This window comes from Meriones unguiculatus, chromosome 10 (genome assembly GCF_030254825.1).
Source record: "Meriones unguiculatus strain TT.TT164.6M chromosome 10, Bangor_MerUng_6.1, whole genome shotgun sequence".
In the NCBI taxonomy this organism is placed as follows: Eukaryota; Metazoa; Chordata; class Mammalia; order Rodentia; family Muridae; genus Meriones; species Meriones unguiculatus.
Genome location: NC_083358.1, coordinates 75,358,433 through 75,384,620, shown reverse-complemented (window position 1 = coordinate 75,384,620; position 26,188 = coordinate 75,358,433). Strand labels below are relative to the sequence as shown.

At 41.7% G+C, this 26,188-nt stretch overlaps 1 protein-coding gene across 1 annotated transcript; it reads right to left on the bottom strand.

Moving 5' to 3' along the window:
• Positions 1-7,880: 7,880 nt before the first annotated feature.
• Ostc (oligosaccharyltransferase complex non-catalytic subunit) lies at positions 7,881-23,315 on the bottom strand. Its single transcript, XM_021645157.2, has 4 exons — positions 23,101-23,315; positions 19,124-19,217; positions 16,257-16,454; positions 7,881-8,447 (listed from the first exon to the last, which is right to left on the bottom strand). Exons 1-4 carry the CDS (start codon positions 23,237-23,239, stop codon positions 8,429-8,431), a joined length of 450 nt encoding a protein of 149 aa, XP_021500832.1. The 5' UTR covers positions 23,240-23,315; the 3' UTR covers positions 7,881-8,428.
• Positions 23,316-26,188: the final 2,873 nt, after the last annotated feature.

Sequence of the window (26,188 nt, the reverse complement as noted above, 5' to 3'; positions counted from 1 at the left end):
GATTATTTGATTTTGTTGCTTTAACTTCTTTAGTTCTTTATATATTCTGGATATCAGCCCTCTGTCAGATATAGGGTTGGTGAAGATCCTTTCCCAGTCTCTAGACACAATGGAATACTAGTCAGCAATTAAAAAGCAAGGAAATCATGAAATTTTCAGGCAAATGGGGATCTAGAAAAGATCATCCTGAGTGAAGTATCCCAGAAGCAGAAAGACACACACAGCATATACTCACTTATAAGTGGACACTAGACTTATAATATAGGATAAACATTCTAAAATCTGTACACCTAAAGAAGCTAAACAAGAATGAGGACCCTGGGTAAGATGTTCAATCCTTACTCAGAAAGACAAACGAGAAGGACTTTGTAATTAGGAGAAAACAGGAAACAGAACAGGAGCCTATCATAAAAGGCCTCTGAAAGACTCTACCCAGCAAGGTATCAAAGCAGATGCTGAGACTCATACCCAAACTTTGGGCAGAGTGCAGGAAATCATATGAAAGAAGGGGGAATTAGTAAGACCTAGAGGGGACAGGAGCTCCACAAGGACCAAATATATCTGGGCACAGGGGTCTTTTCTGAGACTGATTCTCCAACCAAGGACCATGCATGGAGATAACCTAAAACCCCTGCTCATGTAGCCCATGGCAGCTCAGTATCCAAGTGTGTTCCCTAATAATGGTAACAGAGATTGTCTCTGACATGAAATCAGTGGCTGGCTCTTTGATCACCTCTCCCTGATGTGGGAGCAGCCTTGCCAGGCCACAGAGGGTGACATTGCAGCCAGTCCTGATTAGACCTGGTAAGCTAGGGTCAGATGGAAGGGGAGGAGGACCTCCCCTATCAGTGGACTTGGAGAGGGACATGGGTGGAGATGAGGGAGGAAGGGTGGGATTGGGGGGGAATGAGGAAAGGGCTACAGCTGGGATACAAAGCAAATAAAATATAAATCATGTAAAAAAATAAAAATTTAATTAAAAAAAGAAGAGTAGAAAAGATTATAAGGTTTGGGAGGGGATGAGGAAGGGGAATACAAAGTGAAAAAACTGTAATTTATAAAAAAGTAAATAAAATTTTAAAAAAGGACTATAAAAGACAAATGGGGCATTAGACACTGTCCAAGCCAATACACTGATTTCACAAGTGAACAAAATTATTACAGTACTTGCATATTCCCAGCACAAAGAATGAAGAAACTCAGTTTATCAAGAGGCAAGAGGCAGAAGACACCAGATCTGATATATATATATATATATATATATATATATATATATATATTCTCCAGCACTGACAGTTTCACTTCTGTTACCTTCTACTGATCAAATGTTACATATCAGCCTGGTATCACACCTCTAGTCTTGAAAATATTGATATAATACAGATAATGGCCTTGAAATTTTGTAAGATGAAAGAAAGTATCAGCTTATGAAAGATGTTTTTCGGGTTTAAAATTGCTGTCTCCTCTTGCTAAAATGCTCAGTCCCTATCCAGAAAAGCAAAGAAGAAGGAGAAAAGAAGGAACAAGTCAGGAGCCTGCCACAGAGGACCTCTGAAAGGCTCTGCCCTGCAGACTACCAGTGCAGATGCTGAGACTTATGGCAAACTTTGGGCAGAGTGCAGGGAATCTTATGAAAGAAGTGGGAAATAATAAGACCTGGAGACAACAGGAGCTCCACAAGGAGAGCAACAGAACCAAAAAAATCTGAGCACAGGGGTCTTTCCTGAGACTGATACTCCAACCAAGGACCATGCATGGAGATAACCTAGGACCCCTGCACAGATGTAGCCCGTGGCAGTTCAGTGTCCAAGTGGGTTCCCTAGTAATGGGAACAGGGACTGTCTCTGACATGAACTGATTGGCCTGCTCTTTGATCACCTCCCCCTGAGAGTGGAACAGCCTTACCAGGCCACAGAGGAAGACAATGCAGCCACTCCTGATGAGACCTGATAGACTAGGATCAGAAGGAAGGAAAAGAAGACCTCCCCTATCAGTGGACTTGGGGAGGGGCATGCGTGCAGAGAGGGGAGGAAGGGAGGGATTGGAACGGGAGGAGGGAGGGAACCACAGGGGGGGATACAAAGTGAATAAAGTGTAATTAATAAAGAATTTTTAAAAATTGGTGTCTCCTTAGAGCAAAGGGTGATGTAAAGTTTGGACAAGGAGTGACAGGAAGGATTCAATGGTGTCTTCACCATGGCTAACATTTGTGTCTCTGGCTTCACACACTCCTTTTCACAGTTGTGATATTTCACCGTGCAGAGGGGAGAAGCCACTGAAAGCATGAAGCCAGGCAATGATAGGAATCCTAAAACTGGAGAGGAAGGAAGGATGTGTTCAATATCGTGAACCAACAATGTCTCTCCTACTATACCAGGATGAAAAGAACTGAGCCAACATATAGCTAAGTTCTTCATAAACTGAAAAAGACTAAGAAACTAGAACTCAAGAGCTGTCCTGAGCTGGACACATGATGGTCCAGCTCATGTGCCAAACCAACAGTTACAGCAAAATTTAACAAGAAAGTCTTTTTTTAAAAGAGTAAGAAAATGTTCTCAGGTAAGCTAATTTCAAAATTAGCATGAATGTTAGTGCAGCTAAAAAATAGCTGAAAGAATGTTCTCTACTATTTCCTCTACATTCGGGAATCGGGCAATCCTTCCTTTAACTCATCTCTCTCCTCAAATTCCACCAGATTCAACTATGAGAAAGTTAACCTTCATGCTTTCGGCCAGAGAATCTCCTCTATTGGGCCCATGAGTTCATTCTGATCTGTGTTCTACACTGGCAAAGCATTAGCAAAACATTCACCCTTACACAACAAGGGTCTCGGCTTCCAGCCTCCAAGGTCATTTCCTTTAGGGTCTTCAAGCCTTGTGCTCCCTCTAGGTCTTCCCATGTAGCTGCTGGTATCCTGGAAACCCTTCCCATTCACTTTTCACCTCCATCACAAGATCCTGCCACTTGATAGCCACCGCTTGGTCCCAAAGCCAAAGCAGAGTTTTCATCTTATCTTTCACTACGTAAGAGCCTTCCCCAAACCTAGCAGTGCAGGGAAACAAGTTTAGCCCTAGCTCCCAAGCACTGTAAGCCCGCTGGGCTCCACTAGGCATTCCTCCCTTGGGTATTCTCACAGAGCTACAGTTGGAGGGCAGCGGGATCTGGGCACCCCAGCCCAGCAGCTGATATAGTGGTAAGCTCCAAGTTCAGCTGGTGTTGACAGGAGCAGCTACAGATGGCTTCTCATGTGGTTTGGGATTCGTATGATCTTGAAGCTGGGTTTTCAGAGGGCACATCCCAAGAGCCAGCTTTCTAAGAGACAGGAAGCAGAAGCTGCCAGGCCCGCTAAACTATCCAGGACTGGCACCCTGGCACCGTGACACTTCTGCCATCTTCTGATCAAACAGTCACAGGGTGAGCACATGTCACTAGCTAGGGAAACGATGCCCATTTCTTGATGGGGAGTGAGACAGTTGCTTTGCAGAAAACACACGGGTAAGAGCTATTGTGAACGTCCTGTTTGGAAACAATAATCATCTGGTCAAAATAAAACTGAGTTACAGCTTCCCCGGATGCACTTATGGGGTCATACCCTGAGTGCTGTTCAGACTGGTACACACACACACACACACACACTAAGACTACGATCTGCAGTGGACCAGTGGCGCAAGCACTTACTGGCATTTGTGAAGGTTCATCCTTGACAGAGGGCTCTGAAGACAGACTCTGTGAAGAGAGCTGCCATCCGTTACAGCAGGCCGCTCCTTGGCCTTCAGCCAAGTGGTGCCGCACTGCTTAGAAAATCCTCCCACCCTGTGCAAATCTCAAAAACATTGTTAAGTGGACATCAAAATAAGAGCAGGCATTGCGTAGTCCATCATGTTTATCACACATGCCTGCCTGCGCACATTTCCATCACCCCTCCCCCCCAGAGGAGAACGTATAACCACATATTAAATAAAAGGATGGCCATTAGGGGAAGCCTAACTCAGAAGAAGCTCAGAACCCACCTACCGCAGAGCATCGAAAGCACTGGCTCCCAACCTTCCTAGTGCTGTGACCCTTTAATGCAGCTCCTCATATGGTGACCCCCAACCATAAAATTACTTTTGCTCCTACTCCATGGCTGTAATCTTGTTGCTGTTACGCATCGTAATGTAAATATCTGATGTGTAAGATATGTGATAGAGGACCCCCGTGAAAGGGATCAGGGCCCAGAGGTTGAGAACCCCTGATCAAAAGCAACCAGGAACCGTGGGCTGCTTCATCGAATTCTTAGAGCACCCAATGAAATAGGCATTGCTGCCTTCAGTTTCCTAAGAGGAAACGAGGCTTGGGGGACAGAAGAATCTTGCTGAAGGTGGCACAGCTGGTCCCTGGAAGAGCTGAGATACAGGGCCACTGACTAAGAACTTGTAATGAAGAGTCTAAGTACATAAGAAAAGCAAGTAGCTTTTGGCAATTGTTTTAATACTCAGAACTTCAGGGCTGGAGAGATAGTTCAGTGGTTAAGACCACTGGCTGCTCTATCCAGAGGAACCGGGTCAACTCCCAGTCCATACATGGCAGCTCACCACTGTGACTGTCTGTAACTCCAGTTCCAGAGGGTCTGATACCCTCACACAGACATACATGTAGGCCAAACACCAAATGTACATAAATTAATGAATTGATTGATTAATTAAAAACCCTCCAAACTTTAAGTCAGAGACTGTGAAGTCTGCTGAGCAGGTGACTGAAGTGCTAACCGAGCAGGCACCCACGTCATAGACTTTTTTGACTCAATAAGCGTATAGTTCTTGCTTCTCTGTGCAGATTGATCTCCTGCACTAGGACAGTTACAGCATGCCACAGAAACGACCATCCTGCTACTTAGAGCAGCTCCACTGCCATCTGAACAAATCTTCCAACTTCGCCCTTCAGTCACAAGCAGTTAAGGGAACACCTGAGTTACTTCGCATTTTATAACTCAAACAAACACCAACAGTGATCGCAACCGTCTTCTTTTTCTCACTTCTTGTTTTTGTTTTTCTAGTTTTTTGTTGCCTTGGGGAGGAGGAGGGTGTCTGTTGTTTTGAGACAGGGGCTTGCTAAGTTACCCAGGCTGGTCTTGAACTTGCTTCAGTCCTTCTGCCTCCATGTCCTGCGTGCTGAGATGACAGGCACAAGCCACGCCTGGCTCTCGTGTATAATCCTGCAGAGAGGGCATCTTTTTGATAAATCTGAACTAGTTAACCTCAATTGTCAGTTTGAGGAGATCTCAAACTGCCTAGGTGTGCCTAGGCGAGATTATCTCGATTATGTGAGGTTGGGAGAGCTGCCGCAGTGTGGCACAACTCTGTGGGCGGGTCCCGGACCACACAGAAAGAAGAAAGCTGGCTGAGCAGGGGAAAGCTGGCTGAGCAGCCACAGCCGCGGGAACTCAACGCTCTCTGCTTTGTTCCTGCGATGTGACTGCTTCAAGCTTCCACTGGCCTGACTTCCCCACCATAGCGTGCCACTGAACTGTGAACCAGAGTACGTTCCTTTTCCTGCCAACCAACAAGAGAGATACGACAAATCATTCCAAAGCAGCCTGCATGTGTCCCTCAGCCCTCCCTTGAAAGGCCTCTCTGCAGAGTGTGGCAAGTTGGCAACTCCAGTTGTGAGCTTTCATCAGGTTGAGCCCAACTTCACACACAAACTATGCCAATCTTGAGGTGGCCTCCAACCCATGATGTCACAACATGGCAGACCAGCGTCTAGCCACTTCCATACTACCCTGACAGGCAAGCTTTGTTCTGGAGCCAAGGCCTGACAGCTCGTGGTGGCTCGGCGTGACCTGCCAGCTGATCCTTCCTTTTCCTTTCAGACGAGTTATGCTTCACCAGACCACTTTATACTTTTCGGCACCCTCTCCCAGGAGAGCCATGTGATGAATCAAAGAGGAGTTTGTATCCCATCGACAGGCAAGTCATTTTACACTCAGCTACCTAGTGAATAATGCTTTGCTGTTTTCCTGTGCACTGTGATATTGGTTCATGCCCCCGAAGACCCTAGAATGGGTAATCTTTTCCTCACATAAACATTGCACTTTTTACCAACAAAATATTTTATATAATTGATCATATAGTTCAAAATATTATTGATTTAAATATTAAACTAATTAATATTTCACTGATTGAACTGGGTAAAGAAATGATTGACCAAAAAAAGTGCTTAAAGTTTTCTGCAATAAAAACATACCATTAGTGTAGCACCACCTAGTGGTACATAGTAGGAACTAACACCACCCCATCAGAAGAGGAAAGGGGAACCTTGCTGTATTGCTGTTGCTTTTGTCCACGGAGCTTATGCTCCTGAACCAGGTGTGGTGGTGCACACTTTTAATCCCAGCACTCAGGGAGGCAGAGGCAGGTGGATTTCTGTGAGTTTGAGGGCAGCCTGGTCCACAAAGTGAATCCAGGACAGCCAAGGCTACACAGAGAAATCCTGTCACACATACACACACACACGCAAAGATGCTCCAAAGTCAAACAGAAACTATTTGTACTGAATCGGGCCTTGAATTCTGATGGATAGCTATGGGCCATCTCTCCTTTTCAGAGATTAAAGCGCAGCCACCCCTTTCCTGTGGGTCACTGGTACACATTGCTCATTTTGCTGCTGCATCTGAGTATCTGACAGCTTATGAACATTTTGATCTAGTGACGACTGAATGCCGGCTCTGGAGGACAAAGCCTTTGTTCATCCTATTCATCCAGTGCTCAAAGCTCTCTGTGTAAATGAATGAGCCTTTACTGAGGAGCCACTAATGATCACCCTTGGAAGTGAAGGCATAGGAGATGCAACCGAGGGAGGAGTCATACTGTAAACATAAATTTCATGATTAGACTTAGTTGATCTATGAAAGGCCCTGGCCTTCAGAGAACAGAAAGGCCTAACCAGAACTTTACAACCAGACTGATCTAGAAATGTGTTCAGAACATGTTGTTCCTGAAAACAAACCTACCAGTCACAGCTCAAGCACACAACATGCACTATGCTTGCATTTTCTACAGGAATGTTTCCTAGGGAAGCACCCTAATGCTCGTATTCGAGGGCCACAGTAAAGAAACTGACTTGACCACTCATGTATGGTTAAGGTCTTGATTGTGAATAAGAGAAAATGTCCAGAGGCATCTGGAGGCGACCAGGGCAAAGAGAAGAGAAACAGACTGGACATCGTGAGGGCTAGGGAAGCAGACAGAGGGAGAGAATAGTGAAGACAGCAAGAGACAGAATAGAACATAGCAAGAGAGAATTGAGATGATGAGAATGGGGGAGATTAGGGTGAGAACTTTTGAAATGTGTAACAAGTACTAGTGAATAGAGACCAAGAGAGCCTGGAGGCCAGCATGGGCTTTGAAATGCAGCCACAAGTATATGTCAATGGCTCTGTATGTCCTTCTGCCACAGGTAACAGAAATGGCTCCTTTTGACAGGTGGGAACACATTTCCTGACTTCCTGAGGAATGCTGGCTTTTATCTAACTGCCAGAAATCATTGTATAGTCCAGATTGATCTGAGCTTAAATGAATTTTGGACAAGTCAGTGGGCCTGCCCATTTGGTAGAGAGAAGGATACTCTTTGGACTGAGACACCTAACAATGTAGTTGGAGATCTTGGTGTGCCTACGAAATGTCACAAGATGGGACTCACTGACTTCACAGATCAAAAAGTTAATTCAGTTAAGCTGGTTCTGGTGGCACACACCTTTGATCCCATCACTCAGGAAGCAGAGGCAGGTGGATCTCTTGAGAGTTCAAGACCAGCCTGGTCTACACAGTAAATTCCAGGTGAGACAGAACAGAGTAAAATCCTGTCTCAAAAACAAAATAAGACCCCCACACTATAAAATGTTACTTAGAAAAATCATTTATTTCTGCTCCTTTCATACATCACGTTGTATAGGAAACGGTCTCCTATATGTGTCTGAAGTTGCAGAGTCCCACACACACCACTTAAAGACAAAGCACCGCGGCAGGGACTGGCCAGTCGTCCAAATGTCTCAGCTCTCAAAATATACTTCCCGATTTGCATTAACTTCTGAAAATCAGAAATATCATGTCCAAAAAATGATGAGGGGACTGTAAAAAATAATCACTTTATTCAATACCAAAGTTTTAGAAGTGGAGTATGTTTTCGTTAAGAAATAAAAAACTAAGAAGAAAATGCCATTTGACATAGCTGGTAAACTGGACTAGATCATCAGGAAAAATACTGTAATGAACATGTCTCTGATACCATGAATTCCAGTCCTAGCTTTCATATGCTTGCTAGGGTGTCACTCAATGCTGCTTTTATGCTGCTTTTCATTCGTTTCCACATTGCACATGGGAGTGGTTCAGCCTTCAAAGCTTTATTAATGGGAGCAGATCGGGATCCACTGATTTCTCCTCAAGACGCACTAGCCCATCAGGTAGCCCCTGTAGAGACAGAATTCATAAACACAAACCATTAACAGAAGCCACAGTTCAAAAGTGCCCACTTACCATGAATCAAATGACAATCCCAGGCGTTACTGCTATTGCTCATCACCCTTGGTTCATGCCGATAAATCACGAGGCTTCCTGTTCCGCTTCCCTCTCAAAGTAGAACATCACAAAGCAATATGCAGACTAGCATACAATTACACACTAAGAGGCAGAAAAATGAAAAGGCTATTCTAAACTAACGTTAACAGAATCAATCTTTGGACTAAGTTATAACAAAAATCAGAGCTTTTTATGGAGACTAGCTTGGATTCCTACGAACCTCATCAACAGTAGAGGAGGCACTGGCAGAGTGAGGAATAGCATGCTGAGCCTCTGAGGCCCCAAACTGCAGAGGTGTCTGCTCCTGAGAGAATGTTCAGAAAGCTGTTCCAGACTTCCGCTGCGCTCATGGATGACACCAAAGTTTAAGCTGCTCAGATAATAGTTCCTATCAATGAAGGTGTAACCAGGCCCTAAAGCCCCTTTAAGGACCTGAATGTGGTACTCAGGGCCCAACCCTTCTCTCCTGAAATGAGCACCTGAGCTCTACACCAAGAGATGTACAGGATCAGAACAAAACTCTAAAAAATGTCGTACAACTCACACCACCAAGTGAAAACCCCTTGGCCTCAAAAACATAGCCCCTTTGTGACTCATTGAAAAAAAAAGAACTTTTTCAGCCTCTGAAACACAGTTTAATATGCTAACCCTTATTTGTTCTGAGCTCATAAATGGCTGGTTCAACTCAGCTGTTCTGGCTCAAACTCTTCCAGCTGACTTACTCAATCTGGCCTCTCTCTCAGCCCCTGAATTACTCTGCTTGGCTTCAAACTAACTCAAGCAATCTGCTTTAATCTTCTGGCTCCTTCTCCTTCTCTGGCTCACTCGGTCGGTCTTCACCTGAATCTAGCTTGTTCTCTCTCTGCAACCTGTCTCTCTATCACTGTCCTGGTAAAACTGCCTCCTCTCTTCCTCTGCATTGCCCCTTAAATAACTTCCCTTTCCTCTCTCTCCTCGTGAGAGTTGGGTGTATCCTATTCTGTCAAATCTTTCTCTGATACATCAGTTTTTCTGCCGCTCAATTAGACATCACTTTCAAACATGGGTGCTTCCTTCTACAAACTTACTTAACCTCCATTGTTTAGGAATAAAGACGTGGACCACCACACCTGGACCTACACTTATCTTTACCTGAAACTTGCTCTATGCCAGGCTGGCCTTAAACTCAGATCTGCTGGACTCCGTCTCCTAGATTAAAGGCATGTTTTTATTCCAGCCAGATCACACAGACCTAGAAGATCTTTGGATGTGAACTCTTGTCAGAACAGCCACATCCTGAATTAAAATTCCTCTACAACATGCCCTTACCACCCACTGAGTTAGCCTGGGCAAACCTCACTCCATTTCCTCACTTATAAAGTGGAGTTACTGCATGAGGCCTGAGGATTCTCTCACAATGCTCTTATACAGCACACGTTATTCCTGGTAACAGGCTGCTAGAAACAAGCACATGAAGATTTTTCACCAGTAAAGTGGGAATTAGATCTCACCAGGGCTTACTACAATGGAACACAACCAACACTTAAGGGTTTGATTTTCCTCCTTTCCAGCTTCTAGACCCTTGATGACTGAAACTCAATGTGTAGCCTGCAAGTTGCCCACACTTCACCCTTTCCTCCTGTGGTATCTGCCCAGCAATCTACTCTGAGAACTTTGTTCTGACTCCAGCTGCCCTCCCCACACATGCTCAGGCTGAACACATAAAAATAGCCCTAAGTATGTACACACACTGACTTAGAAGATCCCAAAGAAATCCACTACCATAAGATCTGATGTACTCAAACAAAAACAAAACAAAAAAGTAATTTTCACAGCACAAAAAAGGCTCCAGATGATCTTCAGCATGAGTCCACATCAGGACCAAGGCACTTGGCACCTGCTTACAGTAGGAGGGCTCTTTAGAGACTGGTTCCTGTCATCCCACTGTGTGATATGAACACGCACTTCAAAGCCCCATCTGACAACAGTTAAACGTTGTGATATTCCTTCCTGAAATCAGTGTGTGACCCACACTTAGAGACTAAGAAACACTGTGGTGTGGGGACTGGACTGGAGAGATGTCTCAGCAGTGAAGAGCACTGACTGCTCTTGTAGATGACCTGAGTTTGATTTCTAGCACCTACAAGGTGGTTCACAACTGCCACAGAACTCCAGTTTCAGGTAATCAAATGCCTTACTCTGGCCTCACAGGCATCAGGCATATGGTGCAGATACATCCGTACACATAAAATAAAATAATACATTTTTAATTAAAAAAAAAAACCACAAATACCTTACAATGCATTTATTATGGCCAATGTTAGAATCATTGGGCCCTTTCTTATAGACCAAATTTATAATCCATAGATATTTATTTAGGCTAATGAGAATTCTATAGATAACTACAATCAAAGTAAACTAACTACTCAAAAACACCTAGGGACAGCAAAATAGTAGGTAAGACTGCTTGCTGCCCTGAGTGCATCTGAGTTCAATCCCAGAGACCAACATGGTAGAAGAGGAGAACCGACTCCACAAACTATCTTCTGACCTACACACGTGCCATGGCACATGCTCCCCTACACACACACACACACACACAGATTTAATTTTAAAAAACAAAATCCTACAGATAGAAGCCATGACGTATTGTTTGTCTCTTCAGGTAGCCATTACTTGACAATCACTAGGCCCCTTCTACGTATATTAAGGCTGGCACTGTGCTTGGGTAGCACTATCAGGAGTTTCTTAAGAGTATGACCTAATTACATTCAATCCTTGCAATAGTCATAATGGGGTGTTGGGCTTGGGGTGTCGACCAGTGGATAGTGTCTACATGAGTGAGGTTTTGCGCTCCAGTCCAACACTGCCAAAAAGAAGACAAAAGCATGTGTGAAATAACCATGGTCCTAGAAACAACCCCACTTCTCTTTAGAAGCAGTAACAGTTTATTTCTCTCTTTTGACACTGTGGTCAAGCTCCCACTTGAAAACAACTTTTAGGGTTGTTCCCAAACACAAAACATTTTATACTCGGTGGCACATAAACACTTTCTCCCTTAACCTGCCAGTACAGTACTAACTTACTAAGTAGATCTAAATCTTAAACAAGTTCATAGACTGATCGAAGTCTGAGTGCAACTGGATGCTAATTCTCCAGCCTCGCACGCCCTCTACTTTACATAGTCCCAAAAAGCTATGCAAATGTTGTCACTGGTGTCTCTCTCATTTGAAAAACAGCACTGGACTCAAGAGTCTACCCCCTGAAATGGCCGCCACCTGGCAGGCTCTTTATAGCTTTAGTCTTTTGGAACATAGCTCTAATTGTGGAAGCAAATGAAACGGACCCTCAAATACCCAAAAGGCTGGCTACAGAACCATCAAGCTATCTTTAGTCCAGGACTAAACTGAAAGGCATTCTGAATGGTGTGGGTGATGAATTGTTGGGGAATACAGCTAGTAAGCACAAAGGGGCAACTGGACAACTCCTAACAATCCTCAGCACATATGTGTGTATGTGTTTGTCACTGTGTTCTATATATGTAAAACTACTATATCTCAATTAAAATAAAGCTTTTAGGTGAGCCAGTGGAGGCACAGTCCTTTAATTCCAGAGGCAGAAGCAGGTAGATCTCTGAGTACAAGGCCTCTGGTCTCCAGAGTGAGTTCCAGGATAGCCAGATAGCCAGGGCTACACAGAGAAACCCTGTCTCAAAAAACAAAAACAAAAATAAAATAAAATAAAATAGTACTTTTATTTTAAAGGGGTTATCTATTTCCTCAAATTACAGAATAACCATCCAAGCTGAAAGAGGAAAAACAAAGTCTAAAATTAAAATAGGCATACACTGATAACCAAGAGAGGTGACAGTTACATTGAAGCCAAAAGAAAAGAAAAAAAAAAAAAAACCTTAAAAAGTAATGCTATGTATAAATACAAATAGAAATCACCCTAAGGGGCACAAAGGCAAAGTTATACTTCATGCTCACACTGTCCTGTTGCTAACAGGTATAAACTGGGCATGGTAGCAGGTGCCAGTCCTCTGGGTAAGTCAGAACCCTAAGGCAGGAGGACCACTTAAGCTCACGAGCTTATAACCAACTTGGTTAACACACTGAGATTATAGCCCAGAAATGAAAAAATATATATATTTGCTGAGTGTAAATGTTTATGGTGACAATAAAATTTAAGTACTTTAGAGAGGACTTTAAGGGATTTTGCCGTTTTTTTGAAACATGGTCCCAGGTAGCCCAGGTGATCCTCAAACTTGCTATAGCAGACGCTTCCAGGCTTTGGCGAATTAGTAATTTCTAGAATTAATTATTTCTAACAGGAGCAGAGAAAAGAACAAAAAGCTGGAGTGCCCAGCTGTTCATACAAGGGTAGTGGCAAATGTTCCCTCCAAGAAGAGATAGAAGCCTGCAGGGACTACACAACTACACGAACACTTAGCTGACACCAGGCCCTCGTGAGACCTTCCTGCCATGCCAGGATTAAGATGGATAGAAGGCTTCAGGATCAGAAGCCTCACTAACAGGCATTTTCTAGGCAGTGCACAGATTAAGCCACAGGACAAGTGAGCACTAAGAAATTAGTATGGCTGATACATGATTCTGTGAAGGTTTGCATGACAAATGTCCCCCATAGTTTTGGGCATTTGAACACTTTGGTTCCCAAAAGATGTTTGGGACATGTGACCTTGTTGAAAGAGGGCTGGCTGTGAAAGTTTAGAGACCCATGCCATTTCAGGCTGCTCATTCTATTTTGTGCTTGTAGTTCAACATCTGTTTGAGCTCTGAGCTTCTCACTCCAGCCACCATGCTGTGCCATCATGGACTTTTAACACTCTGGCTACCTTGGTCATGGTGTTTTATCACAATAAAACAGGAACTAATACAGATGATTAATAGAGCTATTTTAAATAATAAATTACTACATTAATCTTTACATTTGGCTTGCCAAATAAAAAAAAAATTCTATCACCATCAAATTAAACTGGAACTACTTGTTTTTTTTTCTAGCAAACATTTCTAAATTTCAAGTTAACAACCTTAATTGGAACTATATATTTCTACAAAACCAATTTATCTTTCTTTTAAAAATATTTAAAATTTTGTTACAGTAATCTTTATGGCCTCCAGTTTACTGTTTTTGTGGGACTCTTGAGTGTGTGAGTCTGATTCTTGTGCCTTCTCTTGGGCTCTTTTCTTTCTGTTGATTTGTCCCGTACAACTTCAGAGTGATGATTTTTAATCTTACTATACTTTATTTTAATATTATCTCTTAGAAGTCTGTTCTTTTCTAATGAGAGGCAAAAGAAGGGTGGAGATCTGGATAGGAGGGAACTGGAGAGGAACTGAGAGAAACAGAGGGAGGGAAACTATTACCAGGATATATAACATGAGAAAAGAACCTATTTTCAACAAAAAGGAAAAAATCTTTAAATAATATTACATTAAAAAATACAATTCAAGTCAGGTATGGTAGTGCACACTTTTAATCTCAGCACTCAGGAGGCAGAGACAGGCAGATCTCTGTGACTGCAAGGTCAGCCTGGTCTACAGAGAGAGTTCCAGGATAGCCAGGGCTACAAAGAGCAGCTCTGTCTCAAAAACAAAAACAAAAAAGCAACAACAAAGAAAACAAAACCAAAATCTTTTCTTCTATGTTATGAGATAATACTTCTTTCCTATCTAAGGCTTAATGGGTTTTCTACATGGAGGCTGAAATCTGTATCCAAAATGCCTGGGATCAGAAGTGTTTGGTATTTTTTTCCTTTTGTTTGGTGTGTGTATGGCATGCGTGTACATCTGTTTGTGTGTGTGCATGCACATGTAACAGTGGATACACAACTCAGAAAGGCCGGCTGGCCAGTGAGCTCCAGGGATCAGCCCGTCTCTGCCTCTCTAGCATGAGAATTAGACATGCACCTTCATTTACATGGTGACTGGGACTATAAAATCAGGTCCCCACCCTTGTGCAGCAAGCACTTTACTTATTGAGCCACTTCCCCAGTAGAGATTTCATTATCTTCTAATATTTGTGTACATAATGAAACATCTTAGGGATAGAGCATATTTATATTTATAAAATTTGTATTTATAAAATTTATTTACTGAGGGTGTAGCTCGGTAGTAGTAAACTTGCTTGTTCTGACTAGCTTTATGTCAACTTGACACATCTTGAATAAATTAACTGAAAAAAGGGAACTTCAATTGAAAAAATGCTTCAATAAGGTTAGGCTATAGGGAAGCCTATATTTTCTTAATCACCATCTTAATTAATTAGTAACCAATTATTAATAATCATCTTAGTAACTAATGTGGGAGAGCACAGCCCACTGTGGGTGGGGCCATTTCTGGGTTGGTGGTCTTGGGTTCTATAAAAAAACAAGCTAAGCCACACCCCTCTGTGACCTCTGTATCAGCTCCTGCCTCTGGGCTCCTGCATAGTTTGAGTTAGTTTCCCTCAAAGAACTGTGAACCTTTCCTCTCTGTTGGGGGTTGGTCTGATGCTTGTGTATTAATGCTGGTCACTGGCCCTCAAGATCTAGTTACTGCCTGCATACACCTATCCTCACTGTGTAAACCTACCTGCCTGGCTGATTAAGCAGCCTATTCCTGGGCAGGGCAGAATGGGGTAGGTGTGGCTAAGGTTCCCAGGCTTCAGAGGACAGAAGAATCATGGGAAAGGGCTAGACTGGCAGAGAGGAGGAAGGAAGACACCACAATGGGTCTGCGGTGGAGCAGAAACCATGTGGGCCAGGAAGAATGACTCCATTTATGGTGTGGAAAGGCCCAAATGAAGAATACAATCAAGTATCTTGGGATTATGGATGGAAGGTAGCCCAGACAGGAATGATTAAGGCAGATGGCATTGGATGGGGGCTGGGAGATGGATGGTGAGATTATGAGACAGCATAGGTAGAATTATCTGCCCAGTCCCAGGTAATAAGGCAATTATAAAATCTAACAGGTGTCTACCTTACTATTTGTGATAGGCTGATAACAAACATGACATAGTCCAACACCATTTTTATTTGCTACAACACCTCTCCATGTTCTTTGGTCACGTTTCGTCACAGTCATAGTAACGATAAGACAATGTCTAACTTGAACAATGGCCCTGAATTTGATCTCTAGCACTGGAAAAATTTAAACCCAAACCAAACCAAACCAAACCAAACATTTATGTCTTATATATCATATCCATGTATCCCAAAGGTTAACTTCTTAAAAGAAATTGTTTTTAATTCTGTACATGAAACAAAGGTTTCATGGTATGGCATTTTCCACTGGTGGCATAATGCTAGCTGTCAAAAATTTTAGCTTTTCAGGTTAGGAATGAACAACTTATACCAAAAATGAAAGAGCAACAGCAGCCCATGGCTTGAAAACTCTTCTTTACTGTCACTATTATTACTGGAATCTCACATAGTAACCAAAAGGTGCATTACAAAAGACTAGCTACCTCCAGCCAGTGAGGCTGAGGCATCAGAACTAAACTCTCGAGAATGCATGGGGATAAAGCCAACAAGACCTACTTGTCTCAATTTTTTTATAATTATAGCAATAACTTGAGGCAAGTAAAGAATTTCTCCAGTTCTTATTTTTCACATTTAAATAAATGTTTAATTAAATCTATGAACTTATGTTGTCCAAGTAATTATTATACCAACTCATAACAAAAGTTAAATTGCTTATCATTAATTACTTTACTTACGGCAATTTCATTCTCATGAATACTCTAGCCATGAAGAAACTCAGTAGGACACAGACGAAGCCAATGAAAAGAAGAAGAAACCTATTGAGTTTTGGAATATTTGGTGCATTGGATCGGTCCAGGATTATGAAACCTAAGCCTCCCATTGTAAACAAAAAGCTAGATGCAAGTCCTTCCATAATATACTGTCCATTAACTCTGAAAAAGAAAAACACAGGAAAGCAAAGAAATGTTACTAGGAAATTAATGTTTTTCCCTTTAGGTTGAAATCCTTGTTTCTGCTTTATGATAAAACAGTTATGAAGACATTTTACTCTTACCCTTACAACTACTTATTATGCCTTTCGCTAGTCACCTTTTCATTAATTCAGCAGATATTTATTGAGAGGTTATATCACATATCAAGTATAAAAATACGGCAATGAACAAAAACAGATAAGAACTTATCTTGGCTGAGAATGTAGTTCAATGGCAGAACATGCACAAACACATTCAAGGTTTAGCCCAAGCGCCACAGAAAAAAATAAACAAGATAAAACAAAAACAAAAAACAAAGCTTGGTCAGCACATAGCTTACTTTAAAAAAAGTGTTAAAGCATCAACTAAAAAAAAAAAAAAAGTCTGAAAAATCAATACATGGTTATTTTAAAAGTCGAACATCTTGCCTGGCTTAGTGGTGCACCCCTTTAATCCCAGCACTAAAGAGGCAGAGGCAGACGAATCTCTGTGAGTTCAAGGCCAGCCTGGACTACAAAGTGGGTTCCAGGACAGCCAGGGCTGTTACACAGAAATCCTATCTCAAGAGGAAAAAAAAAAAAAAACAAAAAAAACACATCAACATCTTATACATATATGAATGTTAAAATTATGTTATTTAAATTTCTATCATAACTCTTTTTAAAAGACAAGGTCTCACTACGTAGCTCTACCTTGGAGCTCATTCTGTAGACCAAGAAGGCCTTGAACTCAAAAGATACGCAAGCCTCCACCTCCCAAGAACTGGGATTAAGGGGGACTAAGGTGTGCACAACTTTATCTGGCTCTATCATACCTCTAGTCCTCGCTCTTAGGAGGTAGAGGCTGGTGGGTCTCTGAATTTGAGGCCAGCCAGAGCTACATAGTGAGCCCTACCTATAAATAAATAAATAAACAATATTCTATCGGCTGCAAATAAATTTGAACTAGCTGTGTTTCTTGAAGTGATAATTAATACATTTCTCATTTCAAAGTGAAGTATTTTTAGAGCATGCATTCTTAACTAAGGGCCCAAGACCCCAATATCTCTAGTGATAAAACTGTATGTGCAAATTTATGTATATGCTTGTACCTGATTTTTCTTTTCTTTTAATCTTATTAATTTTTATTGTTTTATGTGTTTGGGGAGGCACATCTGCCATAGCATGCATATGGAATCAGAGGACAACTTGAAGTCAGTTCTCTCCTACCATCTGGGTCCTGGGGACTGAACTCAGGCTTTCAAGACTGGCAGCAAGTGCCTTTCCCTACTGAGCCATCTCAACAGCCCATGTCTGATTTTTCAGGAATACAGTATGTCGAATTCTTAGAGAAAGCAAACTTCTGTCAAAGAAATGGTTATCAACAGGTATTAATAAAGAAGGCATATGATATTCGCTGCCATGCCTGAAGACCTGAGTTCAATCCCCAGAATTCACAAGGTGGAAGGCAAGAACAAACTTGCAGGTTCTGACCTACACTGCATGGTGTACACACACATTAAATAAATAAATATAATTTTTAAATTTTTAAAGAAATGAAAAAGATATAAGAAGTTTCCCTAAGATCTGATTTGCCAGTTTAACTCCCATCCCAGAGAACCACAATAAATCTTCCCAGGAACATTCACGCATATAATAATCTAAGTATAAATACACCCTGGTCTAGGTGGCCACATATCAAGTGGACTCTAACCATGCTAGAATGCTGTTTTCTTGATGAAATTCAGAAGATCTCAAAATCGTTTCTTATTTAACAGAATATCAGGGGTCCATAATTTTTTTTCTAGAGTGTCCACATAGTTATCATAAACGAAATTTCCTGTCTACACATGAAGCCCCAGAGTTGATCTGCAGCACCTAAAGAAGCAAATACCTTAGGCCTGTAGAATATACTTACTCAGCTCAGCCCAAGAGCAGCTTAAGAGTAAATTAGGCACTCCAGTGGTGCAATAAATTAGTGGGTGCTCTTCATATGGTAATGTGAATGGAACTGCTAATTCCAATAAAATGTTACCAAAAATGACTGTAGTGTGCTGACCTCAGAAGAATCTGTCATCTTAATTTTAAATCAGCCATTAGATTGGGGATATTCCAATCACTAAAATATTCCTTACTGTCTAATGAATTTATAGTATAGTTCTACTTTTGGTATGTTCTTGCCTTGTTTTATCTTAAGAATTCCACATTTTGGGGCTGGAGAGATGGCTCAGAGGTAAAGGGCACTGGCTGCTCTTCCAGAGGTCCTGAGTTCAATTTCCAGCAACCACATGATGGCTCATAACCATCTATAATGAGATCTGATGCCCTCTTCTGGAGTACATGCTGACAGAACACTGTATACATAATAAATAAATAAATCTTAAAAAAAATTCCATATTTTAAAACATATGGTTCTAAACACAGAGAAGTCCCTCAGCATTTTTACTGCATTTCATTTACTTTTGTTTTTTGAGAGCTAGAGTCTCACTACTGGCCTCAAGATAACTATGTAGAGAAGACTGCCGGAAACCAGAGGCCCTCCTGCTGGAGTTGCAAGCATGTGCCACCTCGCTCAGCTTCCTAGCTTTGAATAACTAGGCATGATCCAACCTTCGTCCCCTTCACCAACTTGTACAAAACAGTATCTTTTACCTGTAAGCCAAGAAAGCTACTGGTCTCTGATGCCCATGTTCATCCGTCATTGAGCCAACACTTGGAGGTTCAACGATAACATCATAGATTATTCCTAAATAAAAGACAACAGTACAAATTAGGTGTCTCAGTTTGAAAAATAGAACTCCAGTTTCACTGCCTCTATTTACATTTAAACGGGACTTACTTACATATAAACAGGGCTGCTTTAATTATTATTATCAAATCAGAGCTAATCTTCTGATCTTTGCATAAACCACTTTAGAATGACATCTAAACAATATTATCTCTCATAGAGGTGCCATTTTCAAAGGAAACTTAGTAACAGAAGCCAACAGTCTAGAACAGTGGTTCTCAATATCAGATATCTTGCATATCAGATGTTTACACTTTGATTCATAGCAACAGCAAAGTTATGAAGTAGTAGTAAAATAATTTTATGGTGGGGGGCCACCACAACATGAGGAACTATATTAAAGGGTCACAACATTAGGAAGATTGAGAGCCACTGTTTTAGAATGACTCCACAAGAGAAATTTAATACTAAAGATGTATTTTTAGCACACAAAATAAAGCCACTTATCCTTGACTCTATTGCTGAAAATTGAGAGAGGCCTAAGGAAATTGTCTTACTCTTTTTTTCTAGTTGGTTGAGAGGGGTTCTCACTCTGTAGCAGAAGCTGGCATAGAACTCACTATGTAGCCTGGGCTGCCTCAGCCTCCTGAGTGCTGGGATGATAGACCTCCTCAGCCAATAAAAACTAATGCTATCCCCATCATTGCACAATTTAATCACAATCATTTATGTCCAGCAATATTCTCAACTTTCACTGTGTGTATACAATATCTTACCTTCCCACTTTTTCTTTTTTCTAAGACAGGGTTTCTCTGTGTATCCCTGGCTGTCCTGGAACTCCCCATGTAGACCAGGCTGGCCTGGAACTCTGGCTCCAGAGTGCTGGGATTAAAGGCCACCACCACCTGGCTCCCCCTTAACTCCAGCTTTTCTTATTCAAGAGCAGGCCTGGCTCCTTCACTCTAGCCTGGCAAAAGAGTCAAAGAATTCCTTACCTTGTCCCTGCCAAATCCACCAAACCTGGCACCTACATTCACTTACCCCCTTCACTCAATTACAGGAGTCCAAGTTCCTCCTCTTGACTCTAGCCCAATTGCCTTCTCAGGAACCTCATTCCTTTGGAAAACTCTTCTCAGTCCTGTCTTTTCAAGCTCTTTTCCTGTACCAAACCTTCCTTCCTTCAGAGCCTAGCATTCTGTTTCTGCTTTTCTTAAACACATAGTCCTGGAAAGAATTGAGAAAACTAGCCCTGCATCCATCCCTAGCTTCTGCCACCCTCAGCAGTGCTAAGGCGACCCATGACCTCCAGGTTGCCAAAGTCAAAGGCTACTGTCCAGTCTGCCTTCCCAGAAACACCTGCTCCAGTTTACAACTTCATTTCCTAAAAAGCAAACAAAACAAACTAAACAGACAAAAGACTAATTGAAACGATTGCAACCCAGCCTAGCATTATAACCTAAGCCACGGCTTAAGTTGCAGACTGTAACGGGTCTGACACAATTAAGTGTGGAGACTGAGGAAAAAAATGCCACTAGCAAAAGGCTTACAAACATGCAAACTGGAAAATTAATTCTAAACTGTATGTGTGCTCCTCTATGATGCAATTCGAGGCTTTAATACAACCTGAACACAGCACACTCCCTTTACACTGAGCATATTCCACACTATGAAATGCCTGAAGCATCTGAGTTAGGTCTCCAGACTACTGTATACTATGAAATATGGTTGCTTTTACTATACATTACTATACACATGTATAGTGTATATATATATATATAGTATGTAGTATACTATATATAGTATTATATATAATACTTTTCAAATTGCTGTTTGAGTTTCTTTAAAATTTGTTATATGAATTTTAGCTTCGAATTAGGGCAGAATTTCTAACAATTTCTGAGATGGTCCTAAACATGTTTCCTGCTTCACACTATATGTATATATTATATATTATATATACGCGCACACACACATATATATATACACGTTCCGAAGACCCCGGTCAAACAATGTACATATACACATATATACACACATACATATATATGTATATATGTGTGTGGGAAGCAATGTTCTCAGTATTTGTAATTATAAACCCAAAAAACCAACTCTGAAGAACTGAGGAGCTCTTCATCCATCCTGTAGTATCAAATAGTCAACTGAGAATTCTATTCTTTATGAGAAGTAAATAGACACTTTTATTTCCTTAGTATGTGAATTTGCTTTCAGCTTTAAGAAATACTACAATTGTATGTCTACCAAATTATTGTTGTAAATTTATTAGTTACCAGAAGTGTGATATGTGTATCTATTTTATATACCTATTTACCCAGAGCTGTGTAAAAACTTCTCATGAAAAAACTGGGTCACAAAGGAGGAAACGTTTAAGAAGCCCTGATCTAAGAAAACAAAAACCACTTCACTGGTCTCCTGGTCCCACATTTGTCCAGACTTTTTTTTTTCTTTCTTTCTTTCCTAGTATAACCTTCTAACCATCAAACTCAGATTTACAGGTCATTTCTTTAGGAAACACACTGTAATGGAAACGATGCTTCCAACCCTTTCTTCTGTGTAGCAGAAAGCTATTATGTGGTATTTAACCTGTCTCTACCACTTTCTAAGGAAGGCAGAGTAATTATATTTTGTTTGATGTTATCCCAGCACTGAGTTAATAGAAACTCAGTAACGTTTGCCATTCTCAGCAACACTGCTTATGTATAAAGTTGGACTCCATTTTTAGAAGACTGTCCTTTCCAGGGACCAAACAGTAAATGTACAAGATGTGGCCTTCCACTTTGATCCAGTGGTTGGAGCAGAGAATTCCCCACAATGCCATTAAAAAAAAAAGATGGCCCAGTGGAAAGCTGAGGCTTCCAGCAAAAATTGTCTCCAAAGGAAGTAAAAGTTATGAAACAAATCGGCAAGAAAGGGCACTAACTTTTCAAAGACAAATGTGTTTTAAGTTTCATATTCATTCCTTAATGTGCTGAGCCCGGTTAATGTTAGTGCCACACCAGAAGTTTAAAGTGGCATTTTGCATTTCTGTTCATGTAAACTAGGTAGTGTCAACTCTACAGTTAACGACTCTTCTGCCTCTTCAAATAGGCCGAGTAGTCTCACAAAACATCTAGGCAACAGCAATAATAAGGCTACACGACCTCCCAAAAACTTGAACTACTCTTCCTAACGTAAGATCTTTTTAACTTTTTGAATTAAGCACACTACTTCCTAAATTCCAAAAGCACAATCCTGAGTAAACACTGGACCTGGCGCTCCCAAGGGTGCTCTCTTAAGAGTGCAGATGGCCTGCCAACTCACCAGTAGCGAGGCCACACCCCTTTGCATTTTCCACTTCGGAGGGGAATTCGGTGACAGATAAAAGAAAAGCACCGCTTTCCTTGTATTTTCTGAGTCCCACCTTCTGCCCTCTAAGACACGCCACCTTTTTGCAAGCCTCAACTCCAACCTCACGCACTTCTCAAAGACCGTGGTTTCGGGGAGTTCCTTTTTCATTCCTGTGATTGGACATAAAGCAACCCAAGACCCTGGGTCTGAGCTAACAAACTCAACGGTTGTCAGATCTCTTCCAAGGTTCCGGGGACCACAGAAACAAGTTTAACAGTCCCACACCCTCTCGACCAACCACAGAAACACAGCGAACAGAAAACGATGTTCCCGAGACCCCAGTCAAACAATGTACGGCAAGTAATAAGGACTAGCTGGGCTTGACAGGTCCATTCAGCTCGGCTCTCGAAGGCGAGGGCGGGCCGAGAGGGCGAGACCAGTTCTCTCCGGGGCAGGGCGTGAGCCGAGCTCCCTGCGGACCCACGCGGGCTCAGCGGCCGGGAGCCCCCGGAGCGAGCCGCCCGCGCGCCCACCCGACCCATCACAGCCGAGTTACCTCCGGTGATGAGGAAGTAAGACACCACCACCAAGGCGTACACCGTCATGGCCGACGGCATGTGCACCCAAGGCGGCTTCTTCAGCTTCAAGTTGGGGCACTCGAGCACTAAGAACGGGACCCGATACAGGTTCTCCATGTCGGCGGCGGTAGGGCCGGCCCTCTGGCCTCCGGCCTCCCGCGCCGCCCGGAAACACTCCCGCCTCCCCCAGCTCGCGCGCATGCGTGAGGCGAAGGCCGCAGGTCCGTAAGGGTCAGAAGTAGACAAGACATGCACTGAAGAAAAAGAGAAGCCACATTGCACTATTACAGGTTATCCTCAGGATATATACAATAAAAAGCATCTCTCAAGCTTTGCTGGAGATCACAGTTTCGATTTTCGTGCTGAGAAATAGATCTGATGTTATGCTCCTTCCAGGACCTGCACGGCGTCCTACGTGGCCAAGCCAGAGAAGCGGAGCGAGTAGCATCCCACTGCACCGCCCACTTGCTTACGCAACACACTTGGGGGCTGATTGGATGCTGGGAGCTCTAGGTTCGGAGAATGAATGGGAAAGTTTTAAAATATGCTCTATTTGAACATTGTTAAGTTTTCCCCCAGGACTTGAGAAGGCTCTAACTCGCTGAGCTTTGTCCTTACGCTGTGTAGCAGTGCTATCAACAGTAACAATTGTGAATAATTTCTAAAGTAATCTAAATCTATTAAAAAACAAACAAACAAACAAAACAGTCCTTGTCTGCCAGAAACCATGGCAGAACAAAATATTATTCTAAAAGATTTGTAGTTCTCTCAGCTTTGTCTCTTCTCAGTCACCTGTGTGTTGGTAAAAATCACTCAGGCCAAAAATCTTGAAGTTCTGGCTTCTCACCTTAATAACCTGCTTAGCAGGACGCTGGCTTCAGCAGCATAAATGCTAAAATTGGAAAGAAAACTACTGCTATCTGGCTACTTTGGGTGTCCTCCTGCCAGGAAATCAAATGTAAATAAGAGAGTATTTTACTAGCTAGAGGCAGTAATCCTGATCAATCGAGGAAAAAAAAAAAAAAAAAAAAACCCACCAGATTGCTTTTATAAAATAGCCAGGAGGAAAAATGTATTTGGAATACAGAAGCTCCACCGCGGTGCCTCTTGGGATTCTCATATTCTATGATAAAAAGCCTGAAGAACACAACAAGCCAACAGAGGCAGAAATGTTAGTAGCTGGGACAATTCAGATTTTAAGATTTGGGCCACAGCAGGGGCCAGAGAACTAAAAGCAGCTACTATTAGTTTTGCTATGATCAACAAGAGTATGAAGTGTGGACTGACAGATGTAGTAATAAATATTATCTGTAACCGTTGGCCAGCCAGAGAAACGAGCACCTCAAGAATTATAACTATTTCCTTATTTTAATGTGAATATTTTATGCTGCAGTTGTATTTTTCTCTGTCTCCTACAACTCTGCAACATGTAAAATAAAATTTACTAATAGCATTTAACCTTTCACTACTTGTTAGATAACAAAGAAGAAAAAGAAATGATTATCACCCAAAAAGTGACAGAAGGAGTTTGTTTCCACTTTAAGGGGAGAAAGCACATTTGCATTTTTTTAAAGGTGGGGGCTTGCATTTCTAGGCAAAGCATGATGTTGTTGTAAAAATTAAGTATTGTTCAAAAACATATATATGGATGCCAAGTCAGGCTGTATCATACTTGTATTTCATTAACTCACGAAGCTGGAATTACATTGCCTAGATCCTTTTCACCACATAATTATTTCTATTTTTCTTTCTCTTTTTTATTAGGTGCGGGATTGAACCTAACGCTTGCATATGTTAGGCTGAGTCAAAATGACAGCCCACCGAAAAGTTCTCCCCTTGACTGTTCTGAACTCACTTTGTAGACCAAGGGACCCTCGAACTCACAGAGATCTGCCTGCCTCTACCTCCCCAGTGCCGGGATTACAGGCATGTGCCCCAAAACTCAGCTCACTGAAAAGTTCTTAACTGGAAGAAACATCATTAGTTTTAAGAGACATTATTTTTTCAAGTAAGAAATAAACTCCAGTCGATCTTTATTTCTAAAACTTTAAAAATACTACATTGAAAATGGATGGATTTAATAAAATGAAACAAACCATCTCAGAAAATGGATGGATGAAAAACGTATATTGTGAAGCATGAATACAGTGAAGTGCTATAGAGTCTCTACACATGATGCCAGAGAAGTCTGTTTTTCCTGAAACGGATAGATTTGAATAGATTTGAAATGAATATAAGCAGGAATACAAAAGGTATGTGGAGAATAGGCTCATTTCATTGTGTGAATTTTCAGTCATTGTGCATTAAAAAAAAAAAAAAAAAAAAGCCTAAAGGAACATAAAAGCAAATGTGTGTGATGAAATTATAGATTATGCTTTTTTCCAATATTGCAAGTATTACCAGTTACATATAAGCAATATTTGTATGGAATATGGATGTGTACATATTTAATAATTTATTTTATTTTATTTTATGTGCCTTGGTGTGAAGGTGTCAGATCCCTTGGAATTGGCATTGCAGACAGTTGTGAGCTGCCATGTGCATGCTGGGAATTGAACCCAGGTCCTTTGGAAGAGCAGACAGCGCTCTTAACCACTCAGCCATCTCTCAGCCACTGTATATGCAAAATTTTATGACTAACTTTCTCAAATAGTTCCCTCCTATCACATGGCAGTTGCTTTCTGGTCTCAATACCAGCACATCTACCGGAGAGTACAGTGCCGTGTTCTATAAGGATTAGGTGGGCTCTTGTATAGATACAAGTGAAGGTGGAGACTTATCATGATTAGAAACTCAGTGTCATAAGTTTGGGGACATTGTCTACTTTATTACTGAATTCTCTGAACTTTTCACAGGCTGGCGCATAGTAGGACTTATTAACTATGTGTTGAATGGATCAGTGAGTGGGCCTCTTCTGTAACCTCTGACCCTTCAATGTGTCATCTAACAATTGTCTTTGGTTTGTTCCTTGCTCTGCATCTCTAGTCCAGAGACCTCATCTCCTGCCTCTGGATAACCCCATATTTTATCCAGGGTGCTGTTCCTAAGAAACTAAACAGATTTCAT